Below are 17,265 nucleotides of genomic sequence, written 5' to 3'. Positions count from 1 at the left end.
TCTTGCCCAGGTTTTTGCTCTGGGACCAAAAACAAGCTCCGGCACCTGCTGAAATACCATTTAACTCGCCGGTACAGATATAAGCCAACGGTCCCATGCAGTCTGGATGAATATCAATCCTTCGGCTCAGAGGTGCAGGCAAGTGGGTTGGGTGCTGCAGTTAGCACTTACACATCACTTACTCAGGTGAAAAAAAGTCGCTGGCCCCATATCCACTCCAAATCTGCATTAATTATAACAATTCTGGATACACCAACAGCCAGTCCCTTTGCAAAGCTTTCTTCTTTCTTGGCTTCTTTATTTCTGAAGTCTAACTACATGTTATAGGAAGAAAAAAAAAACCAAACCAGCCTTTTTTCCTTCTATCAATTCTCATCCCCATCCCTCCTTTGACATGCCACGAGTCAGGGAGTACAGCTGTCCCCAGTCTATCTTCTCTATTTTATATACTCGTGATTAAGTGACTCTGAAGAGAGATACATGTAAAAAACATATGGTGCTTTGTGCCTCGTTCAGAGCGACTCTGCTCACCGCCAGGATAACTTATGAGCTCCCCACTGACAACGAACGTGCCTTAGGCAAACCGAGGGAAAGGGAGACAAGAAAACTGCGTGCCCAAAGGCAAATGCTGTTGGAAAAGGTCCTGTCCTGGATGCTGATGAGACTCAATGTCCCATGGGTCAAATCCTTTACAGGTCAGTAATTGCACTGTAATTACCTACATGATGCTGTGGATGGGGAATGAAGGACGGTGATGCTCGAAGGGAGTGGGGAGAAGAAGGTGCTATAAGGACAATTCACAGGGCACAGGCTAAATAACCAAAGCTTGAGTAATTAAAAGCAGCGCTTCCAGATCCGGCACGGCTCAGGCGAGCTCCGGTCCCCGCCGTGCCCCAGGCACAGCTGCGACAGCTTTGACAAAGCTGCTTTCGACAAATGACATGCCAGAAATACAGCCAAGGGGGGCTGCAGACTCCTCGAGCGACGTGATGAAGAACTGAGCCTTACAGGCTTCTCTAGGAAAACCTGTCCTCGTTCGCATCCCGCTTTCTGGCATCTCCATCCCGACAGCGGAGCCTTGACACTGGAGCCGATCACAAACCGCTCCCCACGCAGTGACACTGCTCTGGTTGGTGTTTCAATACCCCGGTGGGATTAACCTTACCGCTGTTGTCTGGGTGATCCTTTGTCTGTAGCAGAGAAATGATCCTCCAAATCCATCCAACAAAGCTGAAATGTAAATACATGCTTGAAGCACATCCCAGCTCAGCGAAGGACCCGCAGCTACACTTAACCTTCAGCGCTGACTTCACCTCGGCTTCAACGCTTGAGGTCTCCAAAGCTACGTCCGACCGGAGATCCTAGCCACTGAACGGAGGTTAATCTGCTAAATCGTCAACTGATAATCACTAAAAGAAAACCTAATTATTTTTCCACCTCGCTCTGTGTAATAGAACCACAGAGCCCCAAATACATGAAGAAGGTTGAAAACGATGATGAACTCAAAAGCCATTCTGCCAGCCAGTTTCACTGCCTGGCTTTTTAGAAAGGTTAATGTATACCTCCAAGCTCTTGTATGTTAAAACATCCTTCTCCTCTGACCCCAGCACAGGGTGATTATGGAGGGAAGAGTGATCTTACAGAGGTAGCTAAGGATTAGACACAACTAAACGCTACTCCTGCACTCTTCCTCTCCGATCCCTGGAGTTTAAGCATTCCTTAACCCAACGCACGTTACCCAACACAGCCCCAGGTGCTCTGCTTTCCAATCCACTGCTCGATGCATTCGTCTACTGATTCACCGCACCGATTGAAGAGGCACACTCCGCTCTCACAACCCCATCATGAGCCTGAACAGCTTGGCACGCAAACTACAAACGAACTCTGTTGGAAGTACTCAATGAGGTAGACTTCCCTACAACCACCAGCGTAGGTCCGCTCGCTCGTAGAGCCGCACCGCGCTCGTTGGGAAGCCATACAGACCTTGTCTTTGGACACCTTGTGGGAAAACGAACAGGTCCCGTCCGTCTTCTTGCACGTGCCACGGAGAAACCTGCAGAGACACCAAAAAGAGAGGGTTGAGCACGAGGTGGGTCGCAAAACACGCGGTTTTAAACACCAAGCATCTGTCTTGCCCCGTTACCACGTTTGCCCCAAGCCACAAATACACACGACTGCTGCCGAGCTCGCTGTTAAAGCCCATTTCACGCCCTAAATTGGTACGGCTCCTTCTTGTTAGAAGAGCAGCTGATGCTTCCTGATAGATTTTATTCTTTCATCGTATTTGGATGCTCATTAGTAGGTAGAGCAAGGCCTGTACCATGAGGTTCAGAGATGATGCTCCCAGAAGGAGACAGGTCCTTCCTAGAGCCCCGATTACACCAGATGCTGGATGAAGCACCAGGAGGACCTCCAAGTGTGAGTGGCCAACAACCAGGAGGAGCAGAGACAGGCACACAACAGAAACCAAGATCCAAAAGCACGTGAGGATGTTTGGACTCAGAAGCTTTCCTAGGAGGTACCAGTGTAAAAGCAGATTAATAAAATACACCTTATCATGGGAAGAGCACTGGTCTGAACGCCCCAAAAGGAGACTCCACGGGTACGTGCTCTCAGCTGCAGAGCCTTGCAGGGAGGTTCTGGAGCACAGAATATGCCCCCAGCTTTATTTATAAAATCTGGGTAAATTTAGAGCTGAGCAGGGAGAGATTCATTAAAAATAAAATTCAGGTTGGTTTGAACAAAGTATCAATGGGAACATATAGATGTGAGAACCAGCTGGTTGATGGCAACGGGTTTGCACATGACTGCGAGCACAGCATAGCTACGTGCATCTCCTCAAAACACCCAGATCTGGAAAATAGAAGACACGCTAAACCAAAGCGGACTGAGAAAATTAAGAGATGATAACAGAAAGCTAAAGAATGGATTGGAGCTAGAAGGCACCAGGGTAAGGAGACACAAGACTGGGAGAAAATCAGCATTGTCCTCTAGTGATTCATGGAAACGGGGCAGGATGGAGACCCAAAAGACCTCAAGGACCAGCAATTCCTAAAGTATTCAAGGAGCACAGCCCAAAACCAGACTCGGTCACCAACATAAGAAGAACCAAGGATTCAAAGTGAGGACTCAGTAGCTGGCATCCCTTGTCCTCTATGTCACCAGAAGTAATCCTGACCAGATACCTTGGACACACGCGCCTCAGTGCTCGTGAGGATGTGTTATGGGAGAATGAGTGAGAGCGAGTGAATCAGTTAAAAAAACAATAAATCACCTTGCCCTCCTATATGGTCTCCCATCGAGCTTTGTGCAACCTCTAAATGATTTCTAGCACAGCAGCAATTTTACGGAGAAATTACTCAAGGAGTTCATCAGTGGAGTTGGCTTTTCTACACTTTTTAAACGACTAATAATATAGTTTAATCAACTGTTGGGCAGGTATAATGAGCTGGCAACATGAATCAGTTCTCCTGTAATAAATTACCAAGTCTCGTAGCTGCATGGCGTCACAGCCTGAAGGATTCAAACCTGTTGCATGGATCCGAGCGTCTGAGAAATGCTGCTAGAAGAAATCACGTGGTACGTGGCTAGGGTAGGCTCTCAAGTCACTCAGCTCAGATCTGCACCACTCTGACATCTGCACCAGGTATTACCCAGGATCCACAAAATCATTCAAGTCAGATGGTGTCTTTGGGGACTGGCTAAATGTTTTAGCCTCTAAATTCCACCTGGCAAACCCTGATGGCATCCTCAACCTGACAGCAGTGAGTAAATCACTAAGGACTATTATCCTGATTATATTTAAGAAATGTTGCTTTGATCTTATTACTTATTCTTAAAACTTAATTCTTAAAACGCTACTCTGATTTTTTCATTTTTTTAGAGCTACTATTTAGAGCTTTATGTACTACGACATGGAAGGTTCCTTATTAGACGTAAACATCCTGGTGATGGTATCCACTCCAAAATGTGAAATAAATATTTCTGTAATCCCTACAGACTGTGCAGAACAACCAAAACGTGTGTATTTAACTTGGAGGCTGGTTGTGTGATGCTTTACTAGCATTAATAGGTGTAAAATGCTGTGTAAATTTAGAGAAAAATTACCAGAAGAGATTAAATAGACCACGATTCTCCAGTCTGGGAAGTCTGGACAGAGAGGGGAGGATTATATAGTTATAAGTGGTGCCTAGAAGGTGATCAGGGAATGATTATTCCACCCTTCTCAAGAACCACAAGTGAGGAGGCACCCAGCACAACAGTCGAGCAGCCAGTTGAGGAAGCACTTTTCACGCAGTCCATAATTCAGTTGTGCAACACACTGTCATAAATACCATGTGTTAAAGAAAGGACTAAATAAATTCACAAAAAAAAAAAAGAACTGTTGACTATTACGTGATGACAGTTTGGTGGCAACCTCTAGCAATTGAAAAACAAACCCTACCAGGCTGCAGGGCTTCACTGCCAGAAGCTGAGATGTCCCAGCCAGGAGAAAGAGCCCTTCTCTGTGTGCCTCGTCTTGTCCTCCTCCTGTAGGTACCTGCCAACCCAACAGTGTTGGGTAGACCCTAGGCCTGACCCAGAACAGCTGTCTTCATGGTCTTACATCTCAGTTATCAGGGTATTTCCCTGGGGAATATCACATGAGCAAGCACCAAAGCCAACCAATGGCCCAGTCTACTTTGACGAGCCAAAGCATGTGGTTGCTGCGTCTATCCATACCTGGTGCAGACAGCCACCTTTTCTGGATCATGGATGTAGGGGCAGCTCTCCCCGCGATTACACTTGCCGAAGCGGTTGTAGTACATACAGTATTCCTTCTTCTTTTTCTTCTGCTTGGCTTGACGAATGATGGCCAAACTCCGCTGAACAGCACGGCTAAATGAGAAAGACAGGCACGGTCAGGTAACATCTCCAACTTCAACACAACAATGACATAGACAAGACAGGTCAACAGCACCTGAAATCACAGAGGAGCCCAAGTTTCACTTTGAAGAGAGAGTGAGATATTCAGGAAGTTCATGCTGGGCCATAAGCTCTTAGGTCTTTTGATTTTTGGCCAACTTTACCCTGAATCTTGAAAAACCTGCAAGATGAGGCCAATCTCCCTGGAAACATTTGCATTTGGTACACAATCAGCCCATGCAGCGGGACAGGTTGTGGCCAACTTCCTGGAAAGCACCTCTGCAGAAGAAACCCTGGGGAACAACAAGGCACCCAGGAGTCAGCCGGACGCCCTTGCGGTGATGACACCAACCGCATCCTGGGCTGTATGAGCAGGAATGCAGCCGGGAGGATGAGGGAGGAGATCTGTCCCCTCTATTTGGCATTTGCAAGATCATAGCTGGGCACTGGGTCCAGTTTGGGGCTCCCAGTACAACACAGTGATGGGTGGCAGTGGGTCCAGTGGAGGCCACCAAGATGGTTGGGGCTGGAGCGCAGGACGTCTGAGCAGAGGCCACAGGCTGATTTGCTCAGCAAGGAGAAGGCCAAAGGGGCCTTCTGTCCTCTGTGACTTCTTAATGGGGTGGTGTAGAGAAGGTGGAACCAGACCTTCTCAGAGAGATATGTTGGAAGGACAAGAGGCCCTTTGGGGCAGGAGGAAGGACAGCTCTCCAGAGATCCCTTCCCACCTCCATAACTGTGATTCTCTCCTATGATTTTATGAGCATGGAGAGAGCTTCCTGCAGTTTTGGGGAACCTGGTGAAGCAGAAAACATCCTCTCCCGTGCTGGGCTCATGCAGCACAGGATGCAAACGCTGAACAACTTAGAGGGCACTTCAGCACGTGTCTCTGCCAGCCTGCCTGCTGCTATTCAAGGCCTTCAAGCGGGCACCTGCTTATGGACCTCAACGAATGAGGGCCTACATGACGGCCACAGAAACACAAGGTAACACCAAATATCAGAAAAACTCACTATTAATTGCCTGGTACCACTAGAAGTTACTTAAGGATATAAAAAGTTGCTTGGCACACATTTTCCATAAGCTCCCAGCTGAAGAGGTAATTACCCAGCAGCTACAGAGATGTATGGGATCAGGAGGAAGAGGGGAAGTGTTGAGATCTGGGTGAATGCAACACCACGGAGGGCACGTTTGATCTCTCTGAGCCAGTAATTAGATGGTACAGCACGGTCAACTCAAGTTTGCAGAGGACACAGTGCTCTGTACGGGGGCAAACAAAGCCGGTCACCTTAGGTTCTCTGGGTAGTTGTATGCATTGCTTCCTTAGAGACTAAGGATAAGTATTTATATATAAAATTATTTTAATATACATATAACATATAAATAATATATAATATTTATGTATTTGCACAGTCTTGGGCCTCCTGGTGCGAGGAACACAGGTCTAAGAGTCACAGAAGCACTACCCATGATAAATACTCGCTCAAGGAAACTATTTTAGGGGGAACGTACATTTTTACCTCTATAATTATTGGTTGTCTGCAGCTCTTGAGTTAAAACGCAACAAGAAAAAGACAACTTCATACAGCCAAAATGCTGAATGTGAAAGCCCCATTTCAGCATCAGAAACACCACCACCTCTTTCATTACAAATGGCCCGGGGGGACACCAAGCCCCACCACAAATTGCTCCTTGGTACGTGAGGTGCTTCCAAGGCTAACGCAAGGCAAGCCATGATATGGCATGATAAGCATTTAAGAAAAGAATGTTTCCTTGCTGAAATTATGATATTGAAAAAAGGCTCTCCCATAGTCAACACCTCGGCTACTTGTGATACCTGGCCAGGTCACCAGCATGTTGACCTGCACAGAAAGCATTTGCAAGCTGGACTCTAGCACCAATTAACTCCGACGGTAGATTTTAAATCACTTGATATTCGTGGTAGAATATGATAAAATATAGCTAGAATCTGACATTACGTCTGTATACAGACATCTGGAACAGACACACTTCGGGAATAAATTTTAGTCTGCTACAGTTAAGAGGGACTTGTCTGCAAACGCTCATAGTTAAGGCTGTGATGACACGCGGCACACCTGTAGCACAAAAAAAAAAGGCAAGGAGAAAGCTGGCAGGGCGTTGAACACCGGCAACGTGCTGTCGTTCTCCCATACACGGTGCTTTCCAGTCGCCACGTGGCAGGTTCCCAGTTTGTGGGTGGGACAGTGAGAAGGAAAACCTGCAGGTTTGCTGGGCTGAATTGGGATGTGCTTCTCAGAGACAGAGGAAAAAACCCAAAATACCCCTTGAGAACAATACGGTTGATTTAAAAAGGGACTTTCCGAGCAGGATTTGGCATTCTTTGCTCGCAGAAAGGTATTGCTATCCATTAATAACCTTTCAAACCCTTTCCAAGCAGAAACGGCGGCTTTCTGCTGAGCTTACAACCACCTTGTAGCAGAGGCTGGGGGAAAAGCAGCAGCCAGAGCTTCACCAAATAAACAGCCAGTTAAATAGCTGTGTCTCAAGCTTCTGACACCCTCCTGAGCATAAATCACGCGCAGCATCCGGAGGGGGAGCACGCCGTTCCTCCCCGCGAGTACAGACCTGGCGATGTATCGGCTCGTAGCTGATCTGTTCGGGCAGCCGGATGGAGAGAAGCCAGGACTGGGCGTACAGTGCAACCTCGCTGTTGGAAACAGAGAAAAAAACAGAAATCGTTTGTTCAGAATCAAGAAATTTTGCAGGAATTCACGCAACCCTCAGTATCTTAGGTCCACAAAAATGATCAGAGGGCTGGAACACCTCTGCTATGAGGAAAGGCTGAGAGAGTTGGGGTTGTTCAGCCTGGAGAAGAGAAGGCTCTGGGGAGACCTTATCGCAGCCTTTCAATACTTAAAGGGAGCTTATAAGAAAGATGAGGACGGACTTTTTAGTAGGGCCTGTTGCGATAGGACAAGGGGGAATGGTTTTAAACCAAAGGAGGGGAGATTCAGACTAGATCTAAGGAAGAAATTCATTACACTTAGGGTGATGAAACACTGGACCAGTTGCCCAGAGAGGTGGGAGATGCCCCAGCCCTGGAAACATTCAAAGTCAGGTTGGATGGGGCTCTGAGCAACCTGGTCTAGTGGAAGGTGTCCCTGCTCCTTGCAGGGGGGTTGGACTAGATGACCTTCAAAGGTCCCTTCCAACCCAAACCATCCTATGATTCTATGATCTTATTGCTTAACCCAAAGCAAGCAGCTCCCAGAGCCTGGATGGGTGAGGATGCTCTTTACGGACCTCCACGTTGCCGGCACCTCTGGAGCAGCCACAGCAAAAGGGCTCCTTGCCAGCTCCGAACACAGCAGACCTTTCTCCTCGGAACCCGAACATGCCAAAAAACCCCTTCAGGCAACTCGCGCGCTTGCGCGATCGGTCCAGCAAATTTCCACGCTTGGCTTGGCTGCTGCCCGCAGCTGGCCGGGGAAGCCCAGCGCTTGCCTCCGATACGTGCACGCACATAATTAAATTGTCCTTGACTGACGTAGGAAAGAACGACTTGAAAATAAAGGCTGTATCTCAGCTTTCCAGGTGGTACGAGAGCAGCTCAGTCACTCACCTGCCAGCCCGGGCGTGTTGGGGAGTGAGCGAGTGGAATTTGATAGAGCGGCAGCGCGCTCTCCCCGCGCGCGAGCTGTCACTCGGGCTGCCGGCGTCGGCGAAGTCCCATCTGTTCCCTCTGCAAATAAAAGCAGTTGGCGCAGGCGCGATGCCGGCACGGGTGGCACATGCCTGTCGATCAGAGGCATCGAGGAAGCTCCGTACAACTCACCGGCAAGCGCGTTCGAGCTTGCCGCAAGCGTGTCGAGTATCAACCGGGCATTTGAGCAACTGCTGAAGGGGTTTTTTTGCCTTTTTTTTTTTTGGCTTCCCCCTTGTCGCAGAGCTGCCTCGCTGTAGGAGCATCTTTTCAACTAGTTTTCAGCGCTAAAATAAATGCACATCAACTTCGGGTCGCTCCGAAGATGCAGTAGAGCATCTCTTAGCGAGGACGTGGGTTAAGAGGCCAGCGCGCTCGAGCAAGGTTGACCTCCCAACTGATGCAGGGAGAAAGACCCAAATTGAAGTCCAACCATTAGGGTAGGGATAGAGCATCCCTCAGCCCTTTGTAATTATGTTTAATGCTCCTTAAAGCAAGCTCAGCAGGATGGGCTATACCAGGAGCCAGCTCCCCAGGGCAACAGACAATCTCTCTAAATATTTAATGCCCGGGCATAAAAGTGGACTCTTGGGGACGAACACGTTCCCGTGCTTGTGCGCCATCCTTTTAGTTAAAGCAGCCTGACAACTACATCTTGGCCAGAAAGGAGGAATCACTACAGAAATAAATAGATAAGTAAATAAATAAAGGGTGCAACAGTCTCATGCCACTGGTTTTTAATTTATATATAGCAAAAATACATCCACGGCATAATGTTTGGGGTTTTTTTGCCCAGCTTTTATCTTCTGGCAAGAAGTTATGCTATTATACGTGGACAGGCGATGTGCAGCTCCCATTACAGGCTCTTGCTGTGAATTAACTCACAGCCTGGAGGCAGTTTAACTGCCCGAGAGCCGGTCCCATCCACAGCAAAATCGGGGTGAGATGCATCCATCCAGCATGCCGACCAGGTCTGGTAAAGCATCAGACTGGTAGCTGACAAAGAAACCCTTCATCCACGCTTTCCCACTGCCTAATTACTCACCCCGCAAGCAAATCCTCTCCGAACTATTAGAAAACCTCCTAAATATTTACCCAGGAGGAGACAGCCCAGCGGCTGCGTAACGCTGCCGGTTAAGAAGCTCCGTAATTACACATTTCGCCGTCGATTGGGATTTACGGAGAAAACTCAGGCTCCGGCGCGATGGTATTTTTAGAAGCTTTTGCAACGTGCAAAAAGAAGTTTAAATACAAGCAAGGCTCTGTGAGCATCAAAGCAGCAAGGGAGGAGATGCAGGAGAGCGGGTGTGATGTCTCAGACCTTTAAGGAGGTCCAAGGAGCCCAAGTTTTGATTTTTAGAGTGGTTACCAACTCGGGATGCCCAGTTAGAGCTGCTATCGAGAGATTTGCATTAATAAATACAAAGCATCTGATATTTTGCAGACAGTGGAGATTCAGGGTGTATCTGTATTATCAAAGTAACCCACGCAGTGCGAAACCAGGGCTGAGCAAAAGACACCAGAGAACTGGATAAGGGTGAAATTAAAAAATTAGGAGATGAAATTTGCTGCTGTCTGGCGTATATTAAACAAAAAGCCGAAATGATGCCCCCAGGGTTCGACTCTGATCTCCGGGAGTCTCGTTTGGTCCAGACATAACACACTTTTATTTTGCAGGACAGATGCCAGTCCCAAATCTGTCCCGTTTTTCTCCCTAATCGCTCTGCAACTGGGGAGAGCATCAGCGTCGGGACGCGGCGATGCTGTCGGATCGGGAGAGCAACTCACACATCCCATATTACGCTTTCCTCTATATTGCAAAAGTCCCTCGCTGCAGAGATTTAAATAAGTGGCATGGCAAGTTCCTCCTCTGTGCACGCTCGAAGGCAGCGGGAACAACAGGGGGAGAAAAAAAAAAGAAGGAAAAAAATAAAAGCTGCTGGGGAGAGCAACAAGAACTGCACATTAAGGGCTTTTTAACTGATTACACACAGCACGGCGGCGTCAGGCTTGATATTTTATACCCTGCATAAGGGACAGGTGTTTTTCTCTCTCTGCTTCCCCCCCGCACCCCCTTCTTAATGATTTAGTCAGTTTGAAGCGCATCATCTGTAAGGAAATACACAGCCCGTGCAAACGGGGTTGTTTCTCTTAATGCATCATCCCAACCTGACACTGGCTGCTCCGGCAGCTCTCGGTGTTATCAAGCGCGAGCGTCGAGAAGTGATTGTTGTACCTAACCCAGCCGTGAGACTCAACGCGTCTCTCCGGAGGGAGCAGGAGCTGTCATGTTCATTAAATGCATGATTACAGCTATGATTAATAGCGGGGGCTACAGCCTAACTCCTTTTTTTTTTTTTTTCCCCTGCTCCTCTGAAGGAATCCACAGCCGAGCGGTCCCATGGTGTTTTCCGCAGCGTTCACCTCTGCTCAGCCCATCCCGCTCGAAATCCCAGCTTTTGATGGAAAAGGGCAAAGAGCCACAATTTATCCCTGCCGAAGGCTCCACAACCACAAAATATGTTTAAAACGACCAGGTCGGATGCTGCATCCCTCCACCAACACCCCTGCATTAATTAGGACCTTTTTTTTTCCATAACCCCAAAACATATCTCAGGGTTTGAAGGGTCCCTCACCTGCAACCTGGTCTTTCTCCTCCGGGGAAAGGTTGGCAGAGATTTGCCTTGGCAGCGCAGGAACCGCGCTCGGCAGCAACAGTGAGCGCTTTCCGGGATGCCAGCACGGAGAGCAGGATGCTTCCATCCAGCTCCAACACCCCTGCTCAGCTCCCCCTCGCCCAAGGGCTTGCAAATGTAACAAAATGCACGTCGAAAAGGACGCTTGAAATTTTCCTTTGCGCTAAAAATCGGCTGCAAATATTGCACGGAGGGAGCGTGGTTAATTATTACCTGCTTAATTATTTAGGAAGGACTTTATTGCTCCTACGGCACAGCTCAAGGACCAGGACCTCATCGTGTGGAACGGTCTGTTTGCGCATCTTATCTAGTAATTTCTTTTTTATATGGTGGAAAGGCTGTAGAAAACTGAAACAGCCTAAAAAAAGAGAGAAGTTGCAGAGCCAGTGTGCGCCAGGGCCCAGGGATGCGCAAGAGGGTGAAAGCATCGTCGGAATGACGGCCAGCGCCGAGCCCGTTGCTGCCCATCTGCTTCAACTGCCCCAAATCAAGGATAATTTATGGAAATCTTACACAGGGAGGGAAACAACCAGGGCTTTCCCCAAGCGACTGCAGCCAGCAGGCGATCAGCTCCACTAGCCAGTGCTCCAACTTGAGGATGACCATAACACGGGGTCGTTCCAGCTTCCCGTTATTTAGTCTTGCTCATCAAGGGAAGGGGTTTTGCCGTTAGCCACGCTCGCTTCTACTCAGCCTCTTTCAACATGACCTTGACACCCAGGAAAAGGCTTCCTTTAACCACGTCGGCTCCTTTAATAGGTCCCATTATAACCCCGCTTCGCCCGCCGCAGCGCAGGCAGCCTACTTCAGAAACAGCCAAGCGATTCATTTTGCAAGGCTCTCCTTCGCTTTATTGCTGAACAAAAAGTTTTGAGGCTGGCACTCGGGGAAATTTATTTCTTTAATTATTATTCATTTAAGTGGGTTCCACTGTTTCAGATGATCAGCACTAGCAGCTGCTGGGGGTAATTTATTTTACTCACCGGACAGCAGAAGCCCTCACTCTCTAGAAGGTAACAGCAAAAGAAGGGATGAGCTGCCACTACACGAGCGGAGCTTTTCACGCTTTCCTGCCTGGTTGCACCCCAGCTCCTAACAGGAACGTGCATGTCCCTGGGTCAGGCGGTCACAAGTGTTTTATTAGTAAAGAAACCTCAATTAATGAAGCAAGCTCTGGGTTCAATGTTGTTGTACGAGCAGATGCTTGCAAGGAGCCCAGAGCGGCTGCTGTGGAGCATCTCCCGAGCTCTGCAATCTCTGGTCTACACCACTGCTGGATCCAGCAGTACTCCTCTAGATCAGGTCCCTGCCCACCAGCGTCTGCAATCCCAGAGTCGAGGGATTGAGCTCAAAAGGGACCAAGGGATTGAGCGATCCCAAAACCAAGGGATTGAGCTCAAAAGGGGTAAAAGATTGAGTAATCCCAAAGCCAAGGCATTGAGATTGAAGGGGCCATGGAATTGAGCGCAAAAGGGCTAAGGAATTGAGCAATCCCAAAGACAAGGGATTGAGCTTAAAGGGACCGAAGGATCGAGCTCAAAATGGGTAAGGGATTGAGCAATCCCAAAGCCATGGGATTGAGCGTGAAGGGGCCAAGGGATTGAGCAATCCCAAAACCAAGGGATTGAGCTCAAAAGGGGCCAAGGGATTGAGCTCAAAATGGGTAAGGGACTGAGCAATCCCAAAACCAAGGGTTTGAGATTAAAGGGGCCAAGGGATTGAGCAATCCCAAAACCAAGGGATTGAGATTGAAGGGGTTGAAGGATTGAGCAATCCCAAAGACAAGGGATTGAGCTCAAAAGAGGTCAAGGGATTAAACTCAAAAGGGGTAAGGGATTGAGCAATCCCAAAGACAAGGGACTGAGCCCGAAGAAGTCGAGGGACTGAGCTCAAAAGGGGCAAGAGACTGAGCAATCCCAAAACCAAGGGATTCAGCTCGAAGGCGCTGAGCACAAGTGCGTCCCAGCACAAGCGACACCAAAACCAGCTGAAACCTAAGGAAAGCAACACTCCAGTTTTCACTGTTCTCACACTTTGGTGAACTGGGTTGGCCTCTCCTCCACCAACTTCTTCCTTACCCCTCCACCACTCAGTCCCAACATGTTCAAGGTGTCCAGTCTTAAATCTTTCCCTTCCTTTTTTAAAAAGCCAAGCGGCTCAGAGGAGAGAGCATCGTTCACGCAAGCCCTCGGCCAGCCCGACGGCGGTGCTGAGCACTTTATCATCCTTGCAAACACGGAAAGTGCGTTTCTGCAGCACTCAGCACTTCTAAAATTAGTTGGTAAACAAGCAGCCGAGAGTGCACTTTCTTCCAACGCATGGCTCCCTGCGCCGTGGTTATCTTCCTCCTCCTTTTGCCGAGTGTGGAGTTCTCCCACCGCATCTGAAATCATGTTCATGAGCGTCAGTCATCCATCTTCAGCGTGATGCAGCGGACGAGCTCGCATCTTCAGTCTCCCCAGCTGTGCACGAAGATGCTGTCACATCAGGGCGGGGAAACTGAGGCAGGAGGGGATGTTACACAGCAGGATGGAGGGAGGGAGCGCATCTAGATGCAAGGGAAAGACCCTCAGCCCTGGACGGTTGAACTCAACCACGTGTTTAGAAATAATTTACTCCTCTGCAGTCAGAGCCACCGTCACGGCTGCCTTAGGAGACACGCATCGGCAGCTCAGGAGAACTTAAAGCTCCTCTTAAACCTCCACCTTTGGGAGCTCAGCAATCACGGGTCTCTCCAAGGCTTCTGGATCCTACGGTTGTGAAGAAAAATTGAAAACCACCAATAAATAAAACCACGCTGCTCAAGAGGCTGGCTGCCACGCACGAGCATCCCTCTGGCAGGTGAAGCCTAGCCATGCTAGAGTGTCCCCAAAGCCACCAGCCTTTCATCCCACCGGCGCTCCTGCGTGCTTTCCAGGAGGTAAAACCTCAGCCGAGGATGAGGAAGTTGTGCAGGTGAGGATTTGCCCACGGAAAGCAGCCTGGACACCAGCAAAACACCACCAGCGCCAGCCCCAGCTCACAGTGTGCAATACCTCTCACTGCAGCGGCGGCAGCTCGTGCCTAGATTGGGGTCAGGGCTGTTTTCCGGACAATGTCAAACCTTAATTTGGTTTCTGCTGCTTTCAATCTTGTACAGGGCTGTGCTTTTCTTATTTTCCCTTTTGAATTTCTTTGTGAAACGCTACGTTGCCAGGACCTTTTGCTTCTTTCCCCAATTTCATGGAAATTCCTCAAGTGTCTGAATAACATCTTAGCAGCTGTAAAAAGAAATGAAGGAAAGGTTCGTTGTGAGCAGAGAAACCCAATTATTACGCTTGCTTAATTAAGTGCAACGTATCGAATGCTTTCCTCACCATCCCGCTGCCTATTTTCTAATACTTCCGCAAAGTGAAAAATACATCGTTGCAGAAATACCAGTTATCCCAGGGGTAAAGAGCTTTTCCATGTTTGATACTGCATCTTCGTCCTGCACGGGAACGAGGAGCGGGTGCCGATGCCCTGCGTTTGCAGATAGTTATTTTCTTCTGAGCCTCTTCCATCCTAGCCCGAGCGGCTGAGTTACAGTATATCTGAGCTCACCGGCCGGCTGGGAAGGCAAAAAGTCTTTTTCTTTCTATATTTAATCTTTAGCGTTCAGGACACAAGCACAGAACTTGCAGCAAGCCCTTTGGGAGCAGAGCCACATGTGTGACGAGAGCACAGTTCTCAGCATCTGCATGGACCACCGTGATGCCTCAAAACACAAACCGCTCCACGGAGCTTCTTTATGCTCACAACACCTTCAGAAACTCTTCCTGGGTTTGCAATGATGACTTCCCTGTCCCCAAGCTGGGGGTCCCCCACGCCACACCACTGATAACAAAGCAGGTTGCGGATGAGCTGTGGCAAAACCCCTGCTCTTCCCCTTGCTTCAGGAGATGAAGGAGTTGCTTTATCGTTCCTGGTAGCCCCAGGATTGACCTTGATACAACACAGGGCTGCAGGAGGTGTATCCCCAGGACCAAATTTTAACTTAACTCCAGCATCAAAACGATTGCCCATCCTGCTCGCCTGGCAGGGAGGGTACGACGGCACCGGTGGATCAGCCGCAGCAACCAGCATCCCGTTTCTTATTGTAGTCGGGCCACAAAGAGACAAAATACCAACCCAATAAATTCAGGCAAACAGCAGAATTATAACCCACTGTAAGTAAACTCCAAGCTATTAAACTGTCAGGAGCGTTTCCCATCTCTCTGCTACCCCAAACACACAGCGTCTGGCGCTGGAAGGGAAAGGAAAAGCTGTTTTTTTCGTCTTTTAAATAAACTTTGTCAAGTGTTGAAAACACAGAGCGTTCAGTAAATGTGTGAAGGCTCGTACCCGATGAGCACACACAAATCTTCCGCCTTGCCAGCCCCAGTTATCGTAAAGCAAGAGACACCGGTATCTGTTGAATCCATCCTTGCGAAGGAGGATGAATTATGGCGAGAGCTGAAAGATGACATGAAATTACTGACACACACCAGTTACCAGGGCTTTATGGTTACAAACCCACTGCGCCATGTGGGACTACAGCAAAATAAGAAATATCTTAAAAAAAATAAAATAGATCGGTCTGTATTTTACAGAAAATAACCCTGGAAGGGACCTTCTGTCCCAAAGCGGGACTAATTAAACCTCTTTCTCTAAACAAGACCTCAGTAAAGGATGTGGTACCAGTGGGGAAGGAAAGATGCGGGGGGATCGCATCTCCTCTGTGCCCCATCACACCGGATAAAGCCACGATGGGGAGCAGCTCCCTCCCCACCACCGGCCAGCAGGTCTGACTGCTAACCTCAAGACTGTTACACATCTCCATGAAAGTCTCATTCTTTTAAAACCGAGATCAAAAAGAGGGAAAAGTATCCGCAAAAGTATCCAGTGCTTGTTGGTGTACACTCACCCCGTGCCTTTTACTGATCCTCTGCTTTTTAAAGCTGCTTTAGGTCACCTCCGCCAACTAAATCCCTTGAAAATCATTGCTGTTTCCTTGCAAGGCTCGAGCCCCCGGGTTTTCCCCATACCCAAAATCCCCCCCAGCAAAAGCCCAAGAGCAACGGCAATGCCTGAATTTGCAAAAATCCTCCCGTCATACCTTTGGCTCAATCCCTCTCCCAGAAATTGCACTCTAAGTTGGTGTTTCTCCACTTGGTCCCAGCCCAGCGGTGGATATTCATGGACAGGCTGAATCCATCAGCCTTCACTGAGTTGCCTATGCGTGACTTCGCTGTTTCCCGGCGGCCAGACAAATTTAGAGACTTTCTTGCACTTAGATAAATGAAAAAAAAAATAGTCTGGAACAAGCATTTTAAATATGGCACATGCAAGATCTGGGCTTGGGAAAAACTGCCTCAGAAATGCTGGTGCTCCGAACAGCAGCAGAAGTAGTGATTTAAGCACGGTGGTGGGCAGTTAAGTCCTCCCACCATCTCCCAGCACCTAAATTAAAGCCACCAATGCATCGACTGGAAATTAGGCAGCAGCTGGAGTCAAGTCCACCTCCTTGCTGCAAGGCGGGACCTACTCCACCCATGTCCTCCCCAAACAGAAGTTCATGTAACCTGTTCTTTAAAAAATCCCAATAATGGAGATTTCAGAGTCAACCCAGCCAACTTACTCCAGCACTTCATAATCCTCATCCTTTGAAAGCTCTCCCTGAACCCTTCCTGCTACAGTTTAAGCCCCTTGGTTTTTGGCTGCTCCACCTGGCCATGGAGAAGACATCCTTCCTTTGCTTGGCTGCTCTTCATGAACTTGGGGACCTGCAGCCCCTCCATCTCCTCCTCTTCAGATTGCACAGACCCAGGTCCTCCACTTTTCCAGACCTTCCAGCCATCACTTCTCCCCTGGACCCTTCTCAGTGGTCCAGCTCTGTCCTGAAACCTGGCCTCAAAACCGGACCTGCTCCACCTAACATCTTCCCTGCCCACGTCTTGGGGGTTTCACCCCTTTTCTTGG

At 48.6% G+C, this 17,265-nt stretch overlaps 1 protein-coding gene across 1 annotated transcript in view; it reads right to left on the bottom strand.

The window, feature by feature from the left end:
* The window catches only part of ZC3H3 (zinc finger CCCH-type containing 3), a 184,989-nt gene that overhangs the window by 40,539 nt on the left and 127,185 nt on the right, over positions 1-17,265 (bottom strand). Inside the window, exons 6-8 of the mRNA XM_050892505.1 lie at positions 7,513-7,594; positions 4,723-4,878; positions 1,984-2,053 (exon numbers count right to left, since the gene is read on the bottom strand). Coding sequence (XP_050748462.1) covers positions 1,984-2,053; positions 4,723-4,878; positions 7,513-7,594 — 308 coding nt within the window. The remainder of the gene's footprint in view (positions 1-1,983; positions 2,054-4,722; positions 4,879-7,512; positions 7,595-17,265) is intronic.

The sequence above is a fragment of the Gymnogyps californianus genome, chromosome 2 (genome assembly GCF_018139145.2).
Source record: "Gymnogyps californianus isolate 813 chromosome 2, ASM1813914v2, whole genome shotgun sequence".
Classification (NCBI taxonomy): domain Eukaryota; kingdom Metazoa; phylum Chordata; class Aves; order Accipitriformes; family Cathartidae; genus Gymnogyps; species Gymnogyps californianus.
The sequence above is the reverse complement of the archived record's forward strand: the minus strand, read 5'-3'. Positions and strand labels throughout refer to the sequence as shown.